This window comes from Wyeomyia smithii, chromosome 1 (genome assembly GCF_029784165.1).
Source record: "Wyeomyia smithii strain HCP4-BCI-WySm-NY-G18 chromosome 1, ASM2978416v1, whole genome shotgun sequence".
Classification (NCBI taxonomy): domain Eukaryota; kingdom Metazoa; phylum Arthropoda; class Insecta; order Diptera; family Culicidae; genus Wyeomyia; species Wyeomyia smithii.
This window is the reverse complement of record NC_073694.1, coordinates 201,005,293-201,018,579: the sequence shown is the minus strand read 5'-3', so window position 1 is coordinate 201,018,579 and position 13,287 is coordinate 201,005,293. Positions and strand designations below refer to the sequence as shown.

Genomic DNA, 13,287 nt, shown 5'->3' with positions numbered 1-13,287 from the left:
ATATGTAATTCAAATGAAAAATAAAAATCGCTCCGAATCGCTATAATGACAGTTGGTATATAGGCGAACCACATACATAAGACATACGTAACACTCAGGAAAAAATCTTCAAAATAAGTTGGTACAAAATGAACTACTCGAATGGTACCACGCTCTGAATAAAATCACCGTTTGAGTTGTTTTTTAAGGCAGTGTACCTGCGCAGCCCTGCATTTGTCTCGTTTCTACTCGAAAAATGCTGCATTGATTTTGTAAATAACTTTTTGACAGTTCCTTATGGGATTTTCTTTGGGGCTCGATAAAGCCGAGAAAAAGAAAATTTGTTTTGTACCAGAAAAAAACGCCAGTGTTACGTATCCCGCATAATCAATAACCATAAAACGTGCCTAACAACTAGTTCGGGATATAGCTGCTCAAAGTTATATTTTATGACTAGGGATGTCATGTTTCTAACTGGATGTTGATTATTGAAAACTTTATTTCATTGGTCTGGTTTAAAATGATTCTTGATTCTGTTAAAAACGGTAAAAACTTGTATGTTTAAGCGAAAATCTTTATACAGATTTCTAAATATGAAAATAGATGAAAATCGGTAATTAGAAAAGCGGGAAGTATTGTCACCACGTGAAAATCACTGAATCTGGCTGCAACAGAAACCCTGAAGAAAATTTTTCATCATGTTTGTTTTGTTAATTTTGGATATTTTCAAAACGTACTTGTTTAAACATTCAGATGGTTTATTCGTAAACAGTATATTTTTCACGATTATTCTAAAAGAAAACGTGAATAGTCAGCAAAACTAACTTTTTGTACAAATCTTTTTGGTTCATAATCTGCAAAAGGACGACCTATGAAGCACATGTTCGAGCGCAATGATATTGATTATTCAATCAATCAACTACCAAGTAACCACACAAATGTATCAATGTGTGTATCGATGATGTGTTGCCCTCACTTCACCATCAGGCATGGTATCATACAGTGTTCAAGACAGTATGAAAAAAAAACCTGCAAACTGTTTTTAACTAACAAATAAAACAACACTGTCAAAAATGGCGGGCTAATCGTCAAAACCGAAACTTACAAAATGATCTAATGCTCAGAACCTTTTTATCAGATTCCTAAATTCCTATCTATCGGCAGGAAACCATAAAAAAGACCTACACAACTCTTGCAAGTGAAGTAGCGTGACGCCACCCTCCACGCAGGCAAACTGCTCCGTTCAAGCTACTAACCACGCGACGAACCGCGCGCGGTGCGCAACTCGGTTGGCTGTTCAATATCTTATCAGTGCCCATAGCAGTTTTATTTATCTCTCTTCTAAATAGCACTCGAACGCGCAGTACATATCGATAGGTGTTCTTATCAACCCCATGAAAATTCTCCTCAGTTGCATTCAGTCACGAAACCGTCAAATTGTTCAAGCATTTCGGGAAAGCTTTGAATTTGTGTTCTGTAGTTTGGCATAGACATTTTTATGGTTTGTTATGTGGTTAATTAATGCAAAGCATCGCACGCATAGATAAACATCTATATCTTATCTGTTCAAATGTTAGCAATTATCTTATTACGTGATAGTTATTCAAATTGATTTACCACTAAGCGGCCTCTTTGAGGTTTGAAATATGTAGCGGTTTTGGTTTCTTGTTTAATCATGCTGGCTAGAATTGTAATACTCCTGCAGCTTTGCTGCTTAGTAGTTGTTACTGTCGTGAGTGGTGAAAATCTTTCAAAAGGTATGCGCCTCTGGGTCTACTACGAAAGGCTGAAACTCAAAAGGCTGAAACACGAAAGGCTGAAATTCGAAAGGCTGAAATCACGAAAGGCTGAAAACTACATAAGGCTGAAAACACGAAAGGCTGAAAACACGAGAGGCTGAATCAAGAATAGCTGAAAATCATAAGGCTGAAATTCACAAAGTTCATTTCTAAAAGAACACTCGCGGCCTACGGCCGACTCGATTGTCCGAGATGTATGCTGTCCTTACTCGCTATCGCTCGTTCGGACTAAACTAGGGGATCACCCCTACGAGTCAGTAGACCTAGGAAAACGAACGAACCTATACAGAGGTGATTTCTGCGGGGGGGGCTGCCCCCCCGCAGTGGCCGGCGCTTCCGACGGCGGGTCGCCGGCGCACACTCGCGGCCTTCGGCCGTCTCGCTCTGAATCATCTAGGAAACGTGTACAAGAGTCAAGTGTGTATAGATTCAAATGTTGCCGAAAATTAATTTTCCATTGCACAAACCAATTAATACTCAAACATTGAACTCTGTCACTTTATAAAGGTTTGTTATCCATGTCTCCGAATTTTTCAACGATTATGATTCATGTTACAAAAGTTTCAGCCTTTCATGTTTCAGCCTTTCGTTCATTCAGCCTTTTGTGGTTTCAGCCTTTTGTGCATTCAGCCTTTCGTTATGAAACATACTTTTCAGCCTTTCGAGTTTCAGCCTTTCGGGTTTCAGCCTTTTGAGTTTCAGCCTTTCGTTACTAACCCGCGCCTCTAAACTTAATCGATCCCAATTATATTATGGTTAAAGTTATTACAGTTCTCAGCAATAAATACTCCGATGATGATCAGTATAATGTAATACCATGCGGCGAAACCATTTGCGATCCATTTTCGGAGGTATGCGAAGGAAACACGACATGCCAATGTATGCCCAATTTCAAATTTGATCCCGAATATTGGCGATGCTGTCCAGTTGAAGGGATGATATGTTCTGGATGCTGTTATGGAGACGCGATTTGCTTTGCGGGCCGATGTAACCCTTGCTATTATAGAGATCAGCACAATAATTGCATGTAAGTGACTGTGAACAGCTTATCGAGGTAATTTGCTCTATTGTCACAGTTTATGTTTCGATTTGCAGAGTGCAGGACTCGATGTTTTTCCTAACCGCAGCTCAAGTGGCATTTGCTACAGCAATTGTGATAGGAGTTACCGCATTGGCTACTCTACTATACAAGACTGCTCGGGCCAGAGCGAGGTAAGATTCAGATGGTGATACAATGTTTTGAAAGTTTGATAAAATTTCGATTTCAGAAGAAGAAACGCTAATCAGCGAACGCTTGAAAGTGAACAGAGCCAACCCAGAGTGAGCCGGCTTTCACTTTCCTCCATCCAGATACGAGTTCTCCGGCGGTTAAGGGATAGACCTCCGAAGTACGAAACACGACATAACTATGAGTTCCGTCAGCGAGACCGCACTAGTCCGGAAAATCAACAACGACGACATGACACTAGTCCGGTAAGTACACCAACGGGGGACCCACCACCGGCGTACGATGGAGACGTGAGCTCAGTTCGAGATTTTCCTCCGCCTTATTCGGTCGAACCGTCTCAGGCGGAAACTAGAATCGCCATAATAGGTGAACAATCAGTGCCAAGCCATGATGCACCCGAATGTACCTTAGATAGTCATTCAAATGCGTGCAATTATGTGCCTTTCGAAGGGGACTCACTTGCTACTAGCTTGGAGCGAGCTGAACTGAGAGGTATCGAAGAGTTAAAAATAAAGTTAGATGATGAGCATAAAACACTACACATTTAAGACTGCGAAAATAAATTAGGTTTCACGGGAAGAAATTTTATCTAAACAAATTGAATTAAACGGAAAATCTGAGAAGTTTCTATAGTCATAAGAAGTAATATGGATTTCACAAATCAATAGGCAAAACAGAAAAGTAGCAATCGCGGCATTCACTAGCATCTATTGTGCCTATAAGTGCCCCAATCATAATCTACTTTACAAATAAACGAACAAACAATGTTCAAGAGTACCTGGCTAGTTGTTTCGATTTTCGGTTTTTTCCACGCTGCCCTATCAATCAATTGGTTCGCTAGTTGGTAAGCGCTTCTAGGGCGGATACGACATCTCCCCTGTGCATCCGTAAAGTTTCCTCCGCTTTCGACCGGCTGATTTCCATTTCTCTAATCTGCAGCAAAATATAAAATTTCATTATCCTCCTCTAGCCAGTGTAAGCAAAATTCAATCCCAACTTACTATCAGTTCAATATCTTCTTTTTTAACGTGAACCTTTTGCAATTCCCGTTCTTTGGCTAGCTTTTCCTCGTTTTCCTTGTTTCGTTTCTCTTCGAACATATTAGCTGCCTAAAAATTTAGGGATTAATTTTTTTTTATCACACTCGACCATCGGAAAGGTTATGTCGATACTCACATCGGTAATCTCCTTGGATATGATTTCCTTCTCCTCTGCATAGTCAGTCACACGTTCCAGATCTGCCGCTCCGCTGTCGTGTTTGGAGGCCTTTTTCTGCTTCTTGTCGCCGGCATCGTCGACACCGTTCACTTCCTCCGGTTCAGTCATAGTTCGGCGTTATGTTAGCACTTAATGTTCAAAATATTAGCCTTTAATTTCCACGAGTCAACTTTTCATGTACAAATTTTGCTATAACACACTATTTTGATGTGCTAGGAAAGTGACAAACTGCTGGCGAGCAAGAAAAAAAAAATTGCGATGTTTTAACGTCAAGCGCGTGTGTACGCGATTTCTGTTACGTTAGCTTCGAAAGCTTCCTTCCGAAACGTAAATAAAAACAGATTATTTCGTGTTTTATTTCTCGATTCTCAAATCTAAAAGTATAAACCAGTATTGCAAAGTTACAAAGATGTCAGCAGCATTTAAAATAGCTAAGAAAAAATACACGCAGCAGGATTTGCGGCGTATTATGAGTGAAACAAAAGCAGCCAAACAGCAGACTGAGACACCCGGCAAACGGATTGATTCCCCGTTAGCGAGATATCCTTTTGTGAAAAATATTTTCTTTTCAGCCTATTTTATCTTGTACTTTATTTTTCCTTAACTGCTCCCGCTATATCCACATATAACGAAACAGGCCAGCTTACGTGTGCCTTGTGCCGGTCGGTGGTGCGCTCCGAGACTGTCTGGAAGGTGCACATTAATTCGAAGCAGCACAAGGAAAACATCGAACAGGCCAAAAAACTCAAGGAACAGGCTGTAACCGCTAAGGTATCTACTCAACAGCCACAAAAACAAACCGCACCCGAATCATTACCCGCTGCTGCCTTCAAAAGACCAGTTTCACCAGCCAAAAATACTCCCTCCAGCGGTAGTAAGAAATTGAAAGGAATCCTTAAAAACTCGGATCAGCCACAAAAACTTGCGGATGGTGATAGCCTTCCGGCGGATTTCTTCGACTCTAGAACTACAATAAATAAGAATTTAGTTAACATTCGTTTACCGGTAGCGAATGCACATAAAGCAGATGCAGAGGAGCAGGAAGCAGCTCCAAGCGAACCGCCTACGGATGAGGAGAAGCTGCCGGAGGGTTTCTTCGATGACCCCAAGGCGGACGCCAAGGCTCGGAATATCGAGTACAAGGACCCCAACGATGAGGAATGGGAACGATTCCAGAAAGAAATAAAAGAAGCCACTACGGAATCGCTAGCTATTATCAGCGAGGAGCAAGAGGAATCGACGGTGGAGCGGCAGATCGGAGAAATCGACGAACAAATTCGGAACTGGTCACGGGTGTTGAGTTTGGAGAAAAAGAAGGAACAAGTACGAAGCAAAACGGTTTCGGCGCTGGAAGCGGGCCAGAAAATGGTACAGGTCAAGAAGGAGAAGCAAGCGGACAGTGACGACGAAGGGGATGATGCAGATTTCGACGAATTTCCCGACTGGAGGGCGAAAAAATCGTTCAAATAGTGCAGAGTTGAATCTGTAGAAGTAAGCTGTTAATAAACCTATTCCACGTTTCAGAAATGTGTTTAAATTTAGATGATTCGGTTGTTTAAGACAAGAAAACTTCATTAAAAGTAGTCAACTGAGTTAAGGGGATTTTTACTGGAAGAAATTGCAACTTTTACGATTTCTATGAAATAGTAAATTATTCCTAATTTTTTATGGAATGGTGTGACTATTAAGTTTATAAGCGAAGGTTGATCGAGATCACGGAAGGAAAGAACAACAGGGAAGCTACGGGAAATTGGACTACCGTGGGGGACAAATGGACGGCAAAAAAACGGGCTTGGAGCGCAAAACTCGTTCTAAAAGCCGCAGAAGGTAAGCAAGAGTAGTAAGGAGACTATTCTATAAAGAGGTAGCTCAAAAGTGCTGACTCTCCAGCTGGACCTTCACAAGGGCACGACTGGGGTTCAGGTAGCCACCATTAAGCTCCCGTCGGTCGAGGGAAACAAAGCCCTAAGAAAGCCAAGCTTAAAGTTGGTTGGTTGTTATGCTCCCTGAGTATTCTTCAACAGCCTGGTCTCATTTATTGCGACGGTGCGATGGTGCAGGCCACGTTATCGTTTTCTGGTGTATCCTCTGAGTCGTTGTCAGACATTGCCATTGTATCCAACCCCTGCCACATCCCTCTCTGAAACGATAAGTGGGTAGTGGAAAAATCGGGTATGGCTGTCATATGGATTACAGCCAGGTTCCCGGACTGACCAAAAGAAACCGACAGCAGAAACAGCGAACTATTCACGGCTGGGAGACATTGCACTTTGCGGTAGCAATTAGAAGACATCACGAAGAGGTGATGCAAACTCTCTGAAGGTGAGGAAGGCACCTGGACCTTACGGAATCCCGAACCTGACTATTTCAACGCCCATAAAGGTAGCCCCCGGGTTGTTCAGGGGACGGTCATGAATTGAAACTCAAGCTCCCTCCAGGAGCGTGATTGTGGGTTAGGCCAATGACATAACTCTAGAAGTCTGCGGCAACTCAATCAATGGGATCAAGTTGAAAGCAGAAGGCAAAAGCCGTGTAATATGTGCCAAAGCACAGAGCATCGTCTTCGTCATTGTGTTGACCTTAAGAAGTTACCGTACACCGATCGGCTAAGGATAGTGACCCGTGAGAAACTTTGTCACGGTACCTGCAGGTTCCGCAGGAAATTGTAGGGAGCAACATAACGTCCCAATGCATCCATTCAGAAACGCGGTTGGATTGAGTGCACATATCCGTTATAATTCGACGGTCATGTTCCGATCACAGTAGGGGTACTGGGGGTAAGCCCGGCACTGAGGGTGAGACCGTCATCCCTTGGATTTTACTAGAAAACGCTTATTAACTGTGTTTTGGAATATGTGAAGTGATGATCTTCTTCTTCTACTATATAAAAATGGAATTCCGTAACGGTTGATCTTATTGATATTATTGCTTCCGTCACAGTGGTGTACAGTCACCACCATCATTTGAAATCGTTCTAAATCAAAAAAAAAAGCGGTGACATGTGGGTTTTTTTACATGAAAATGTTTGTTAACGTTCAGGAAAGCTTTTTCGGGAAAAACAAAAAGTATCTGATTACTAAAACTTGATATTTTATTCACAAAACTACGTAAAACTTGCAAAATTATGACTTTTTATGCTGAATTTGCCTCTAAATCTAATTTCAAAGCGATGACATTCGATTATTTTTCATTAAAATGTTTGTTAACGTTCAGGAAAGACATGTGAGGGAAAATAATTAGTATCTGATTGCTAAAACTTGAGATATTATTCACAAAACTACGTGAAACATGCAAATTTATGACTTTTTATGCTGAGCTTGCCTCTAAATCAACATTTAAAGCGATGACACGGGATTCTTTTTTCATTAAAATGTTTGTTAACATTCAGGAAAGACATGTGAGGAAAAATATTGAGTATCTGATTACTAAAACTTGATATTTTATTCACAAAACTACGTAAACTTGCAAAATCATGACTTTTTATGCTGAATTTGCCTCTAAATCTAATTTCAAAGCGATGACATTTGATTATTTTTTCATTAAAATGTTTGTGAACGTTCAGGAAAGACATGTGAGGGAAAATAATTAGTATCTGATTACTAAAACTTGAGATATTATTCATAAAACTACGTGAAACATGCAAATTTATGACTTTTTATGCTGAACTTGCCTCTAAATCAAAATTTAAAGCGATGAAATGTGATTCTTTTCTAATTAAAATGTTTGTGAACGTTCAGGAGAGACATGTGAGGAAAAACTAAAAGTATATGATTACTAAAACTTAAGATATTATTCACAAAACTACGTGAAACATGCAAATTTATGACTTTTTATGCTGAATTTGCCTCTAAATCAAAATTTAAAGCGATAACATGTGATTCGTTATCGATATTGTTTTTAGCACATTTTGCACGTTGTAGAGGAGTACAACGGTACACCGTGCCACAGAGCTGAGTCGAAAAAAATTCCAGTTCGAAAAGATTCTCGACCTGATCGGGGATCGAACCCGATATCACAACCGTGTGGGAGACAATCGACATCGCTAACCACAGAGCCACGAGGACCATTTACCATTTACCACCAATTAGGGTAGGTGAGCCAGTTATGGCAAGTGCTCCAGTTATATCGCATAAGCGCAATGGTACCAGTTATGGCAACACCCCATTTAAACTCCATAGGCCATAACTGGTTCATGCCATAACTGGTACATTTTTTAGGTATTGCCATAACTGGTACTCCTCCCCTATTTGTGTTTTTTTTTTTTCAATACAATGTTCGTTGTTCTTTCACCATTTACATTTTTTTTTGCAGAATAATCCATGTCTCAAGCATAAACATTTTACATTTCTGATGTTTTCGTAGTTTTGTGAATAGTTACATATTACGGCATTCGATTTACTTTTGTGCTTTTGAATTTGAATTTGATTTTTATTAGAGAGCTTTTAACCAGAAGGTCATTCAGCTCTTAACCTTAGGCGTCGTACACAAATTACGTAACGCTAATGATCTAGATTTCAGACTCCCTTCCCCCCTATGTAACGATAGGTAACGTTCTACATGACTCCCCCCTAAAATTACGCAAGGCTGATCAAATTTTCAATTTCGAGCAACATCACAGTTACGTAACTGTCTCTACTACCCCCCGTCCCCCCTACGTAACAATAAGTAATGCAGACTCAACCCCCCTCCTCCCCTTCATGCGTTACGTAATTTGTGTAAGACGCCTTACTGTTTTACTTTTTCTACGTTAATCCAAACTAGAACTCTTGGGACATTTAGCTGGAGGAAAGGTTAAGATTCTTTGGTTTGAATATCGATAAAGAGGCAGCTTAAGCATTAAAAATCTTCTATTTTCTTATTTCCTACGAAGTTTTGTGGATTAAAAAAGGCGACTTCCGGTTTCAGGAAAATAACCTAAAGTGATATTTGGCCAACAATTCCAATACTTCCGAAAGTGGAACTCCATACGTCGTTTTATAGCGATGACACGTGTTTTTTTTTCATTATAATGTTTGTTAACGTTCGGAAAAGAGATTTGAAGAAAAATAACAAGTATCTGATTACTAAATTTGAGATATTATTCACAAAACTACGTGAAACATGCTAATTTATGACTTCTAAAATGATATTTGGCCAACAATTTCAATACTTTCGAAAGTTGAACTCCATACGTCATTTTTAAATCCAAAATGGTGACTTCCAGTTTCTGTAAATCAGCCCAAAGTCACAAAAAAAAAAACAATCCAATACGGGTATTTTCGTTCTGTGCGTTCTCAGAATATTGAAGTACTTAAAGTGATGATGGAAGTATAAGATGTAAATTATATTTTTGAAGTGAGTTGAGCTAATGCAGCAATGAAATATAAAAAAAACTATCTTTGACACCTTTGATCCCGGGCATCGCCGGGAACGTTCAACTAGTATTTAATATTGTAAGACACATCGAAGCCACGTGAAACGTCAAACGTCAAAATAATAGACAAAACACATGATACTGCAGCTGATGCGTAAACGGATGTAATTTTTCGTAAGTGGAACTTAAGCTTTTATTCATTTGAAAAGACTAAAATAATTTTTCGTTACTCTACAATTACTTGCCTGTATTGTTAGCAATCACAGGAATTCGATCTGACGTAAATTGAAGGCGATAAAATAGTAGAAATACTCTTTTTAAAAAATGTGCTGTCTGGGTAACACCGTCACTCAGTGACTGGGGTAAGCCCGACATGGTCTAAGGTTAGTTGGATGTTACTGACACATATTTTTCAACTATTACCGCTAATTCGCTGCTAAATAAATTAATAAATCGATTTAGACCCATGCACTTAAGCTCTTCTGTGATTTATGAATGATTCCAAGGGTTATTAAAGGTGTTAAATGTAATAAATCAAGTCACAAAACTGTCCGCTTTTCCGGTGGTATTCGGAATATGCCCTCGTGTGGTCAAGGTGATCCTGGCTTCGATGAAACTAGTTATTATTATGATTTAAAGTGCCACGTGATAAGCTTGCCGAGTATGAAATTCTTTCATTGTTTATACATATCGTTCCCCGGAAATTGTTCCGGCAATCTTCCCCAGAACCAGCAAATCGTCAACAACCAAATTCAACAATAACATACAAAAATGTAAGATCTCTCATTTGGCGGTATCCGAATTCAAATTGGTTCAGTTAATTCGAGTAAATTCATGAACAAACATAGGTGCCGGCGTTACCCCCAAGGGGTGCCCGTTTCACCCGCACTGGTTGCTAAACGTTGTTTTAATCTGAGGTTCAAAACTTCACTATTCCTTGTAAAATAACAGTTGGAAAGTACTAACAGTCTTCATATCTTGTTGAAAACAATCTGGGCAATGATTCTGTGAAAGAAATATAACAATATTTGTCATCAAGTCCTACTAAAGAATCATTTTCCTTAGGGGGCCGGGCTTACCCCCAGTACCCCTATCAGCATTTCTGTACGAGGACGCCTCCGTCACACTGTTGGAGCCAGCGTTGCCAGGTATCCAGATTTAGCTGGATTATCCAGATTTTTGAACATGTATCCAGGTAAACAGATTTGATGTCCAATTATCCAGATTTTTCATGAATGATCCAGATTTTATCCAGATTTTATTTTCTCTGTCAAAAAGGTCATCACTTCAAATTTGGCGCGAAATTTTGCAATTTTGTCACCTTAAATTTTACGTACCTCAAGACTTATATCCGAAGAATTTAACTTTCACCCCACGAAATGGCTTCCAGATTTTTTTTTTGCCTTTTCCAGATTTTTAAAAAAATGACCTGGCAACGCTGGTTGGAGCGGAAGCTTGCTAAACGACTAGACACCAGATATCGTCGGCGTGCAAGAGCGACTGACGATCAAGTGGACGGCCGATGTTAACGCGAGGAAAAAGAATCTCGGCGAATGAATCTTTGGACGTCGGGAGTGAATACCAACAACTAGCTGCTGCTGCATAGTGTACGAACGGTTTGAAAGCTGATGCTGCCACATTAAAAGCTGGACGTTGAGGACCTTGCTGCACAATATCCACATATGTGGAATTTGCCAATCGAATCGTACGACGATCAACCGGAATTCCGGAAACCTGTTTGCTCCGATAAAAGTGAAGTTCGGCGCACCCGTCGAACCTATTGTGGACTGTGGTTCGCTGCAAGCAGAGATGCCAGATGTTTTTGAAAAATGTCTGCAACTGCTCGAAAAACCGGAAAAATGTGCTCGAAATCTGAACAAAATTGCAAAAGAAATTCGCTTGCTCTGTAAAAATCTGCACACATTTTAAGAAAATCTGCGCAAATATAAGGAGACTCTGACAACAATCTGCAGAAACCGTGGAAAATCTGCAAATATCTGCAAATCAATAAAAATCTGCACACTTGGAGTCCGTGTGCGTTTTGCAGACAAATCTGCACATTTGGTATCCCTGGCTGCAAGCTTGGGTGGACTGTACGGTCCAAGACACTCTACTACAATCGGAACTGGCAATTTCTTCGGTTACCACCAAGCCATAACAAACGAGGACCTTCATGAACTCCTCAGAAGCCACTACCCGATTCAATCACAGCAGATCAATAAGGTGAAAGTTGCCAAAGCGGAATCTAACAACGTTGGACTGCTCAAAAGCGACAATGAACCTCACGAATGCCGAAACCACAGATAACAGATATCCAAGCTAGAACAAAAACTGCAGAAATCGTGTGTAAGATTTCAAATTCTTACTCGTTTGGAATGCTAACGACATCTTTCTGCAACTTGCGACTTGAACCAATTTACTGATGGCAGCGCTGGATTATAGTCAAAGCTGCCAGACGTATGAAAGTTCTCACAAATAGTAGAGTCGCTGTTTTTGCAACGATACAATACTGTTTTTGTGAGGTTTGTGTATTTTTTTCATAGCAACACTAAAACAAACAAATTCATCACAAACATAAACTGGAATTGAACAAAATTGTCGATTATGTACAAATTACGACTGCTCAAAATTTCTACATTAAAAAACGGCAACGCTTCTTATTGCAATAATATCGATAAGAGCTGTAAAACTATCGATTTTATCGGATCATTGACCACTAAGTGTTCTTAGCGCCACCATGCTGCGTATTGCGACATGCTAAAATACCGTTGCATCTTTTTACACATGAAGCAAAATTAGCTTGGATGTCTGTTATCTGTGCCGAAACTCACCAGATCGAGGACTGACGACTTCCTTTACGAGTCCGATGAGTGAAATTAAACGGAGTAAACTTCAAGAGTATATGGACTGCGCTTTACAGTGAAAAGTTGCCATACAAATTTAACTTACACACTTAGATTTTATTGCCGAGAACTCAACAGCTGATGAATTCAGCGAACTGTTTTACAAGTTTTCGCTAGAATTTTCATGAACTTCGGCAGACGAGATGTCATAACTTGCTGGTTCACGGTAAATCGAAATATTTGCTGAATGTTCGTCGAAATATATTGCTGATATTTGTTAAAAAGTTGTTGGGAAGTTTGCCGAGATAAATTAATAGGGGTACCATCCGTCCTAGGACATGTCCTGATTTTGAAGTTCTATTTGGGCGCCCTGATTTATTTTTTATATTTTAGCATTTGTCCTGATTTTCTTAAGATATTTAGGGTAATCGCTCCATTATTCATCTAAACAGCCAGGTGCACCTATATTCATCGTATTCCTCTCATTTGTCCAATTTACCGTCAAATTTCCACAATTTTTTTGAAGTAAATCTATTTGCTTTTCGATTTTTTCAAGTGGTTGAGAGTTTTACGTTGAAAATATGGTAAAATTTGACGATAAATTGATCAAAAAGTTGTGATGAGATGAATAAAGGTACTAAGATGAATATAAGAGCGGTTACCCTAATTTTGTTGTGTGGTAATGAGCAGAATTTTTGAAAGTTGCTCAATAAATGTTTTCGATTCTAGGTCGCAACGCTCACTGCGATCGAATTTTTTTTCATTTGTAGAGTAATAAGAAGAATCTTCCACGCGTTGACCGTTACCATTAAGCATCTGGCATTCGTTAAGTTTAAGTTGAAACAGTTTACGTGTGTTGAATTTTTA

General features: G+C 39.7%; 3 protein-coding genes across 4 annotated transcripts; 2 read left to right on the top strand and 1 right to left on the bottom strand.

The window, feature by feature from the left end:
- The first annotated feature begins 307 nt into the window (after nt 1-307).
- LOC129727019 (uncharacterized) lies at nt 308-3,767 on the top strand. Of its 2 annotated transcripts, none has more exons than XM_055684383.1 (4): nt 308-1,736; nt 2,541-2,805; nt 2,874-2,990; nt 3,047-3,767. In XM_055684383.1, exons 1-4 carry the CDS (start codon nt 1,655-1,657, stop codon nt 3,552-3,554), a joined length of 972 nt encoding a protein of 323 aa, XP_055540358.1. In that variant the 5' UTR covers nt 308-1,654; the 3' UTR covers nt 3,555-3,767. The 2 variants fall into 2 exon arrangements, with proteins under 2 accessions (XP_055540358.1, XP_055540364.1); XM_055684389.1 differs by having other exon boundaries at nt 309-1,736; nt 2,550-2,805; nt 3,047-3,764.
- Nucleotides 3,695-4,461, bottom strand: LOC129727028 (huntingtin-interacting protein K). The gene is made up of 3 exons (XM_055684400.1): nt 4,183-4,461; nt 4,008-4,115; nt 3,695-3,939 (listed from the first exon to the last, which is right to left on the bottom strand). The coding sequence occupies exons 1-3, from the start codon at nt 4,330-4,332 to the stop codon at nt 3,844-3,846; spliced, it is 354 nt and encodes a 117-aa protein (XP_055540375.1). The 5' UTR covers nt 4,333-4,461; the 3' UTR covers nt 3,695-3,843.
- Nucleotides 4,462-4,524: 63 nt separating this feature from the next.
- Nucleotides 4,525-5,751, top strand: LOC129729862 (zinc finger protein 830). The gene is made up of 2 exons (XM_055688724.1): nt 4,525-4,764; nt 4,848-5,751. Exons 1-2 carry the CDS (start codon nt 4,634-4,636, stop codon nt 5,692-5,694), a joined length of 978 nt encoding a protein of 325 aa, XP_055544699.1. The 5' UTR covers nt 4,525-4,633; the 3' UTR covers nt 5,695-5,751.
- Nucleotides 5,752-13,287: the final 7,536 nt, after the last annotated feature.

Coding starts and splice junctions, on each gene's coding strand:
- LOC129727019 (XM_055684383.1), top strand. CDS start 1,655: ATGCTGGCTAGAATTGTAATACTCCTGCAGCTTTGCTGCTTAGTAGTT. Junction 1,737..2,540: donor TGGTGAAAATCTTTCAAAAG/GTATGCGCCTCT, acceptor TTATGGTTAAAG/TTATTACAGTTCTCAGCAAT. Junction 2,991..3,046: donor ACTGCTCGGGCCAGAGCGAG/GTAAGATTCAGA, acceptor TTTCGATTTCAG/AAGAAGAAACGCTAATCAGC.
- LOC129727028 (XM_055684400.1), bottom strand. CDS start 4,332: ATGACTGAACCGGAGGAAGTGAACGGTGTCGACGATGCCGGCGACAAG. Junction 4,116..4,182: donor TATCCAAGGAGATTACCGAT/GTGAGTATCGAC, acceptor CTAAATTTTTAG/GCAGCTAATATGTTCGAAGA. Junction 3,940..4,007: donor AAGAAGATATTGAACTGATA/GTAAGTTGGGAT, acceptor ATTTTGCTGCAG/ATTAGAGAAATGGAAATCAG.
- LOC129729862 (XM_055688724.1), top strand. CDS start 4,634: ATGTCAGCAGCATTTAAAATAGCTAAGAAAAAATACACGCAGCAGGAT. Junction 4,765..4,847: donor ATTGATTCCCCGTTAGCGAG/ATATCCTTTTGT, acceptor CGCTATATCCAC/ATATAACGAAACAGGCCAGC.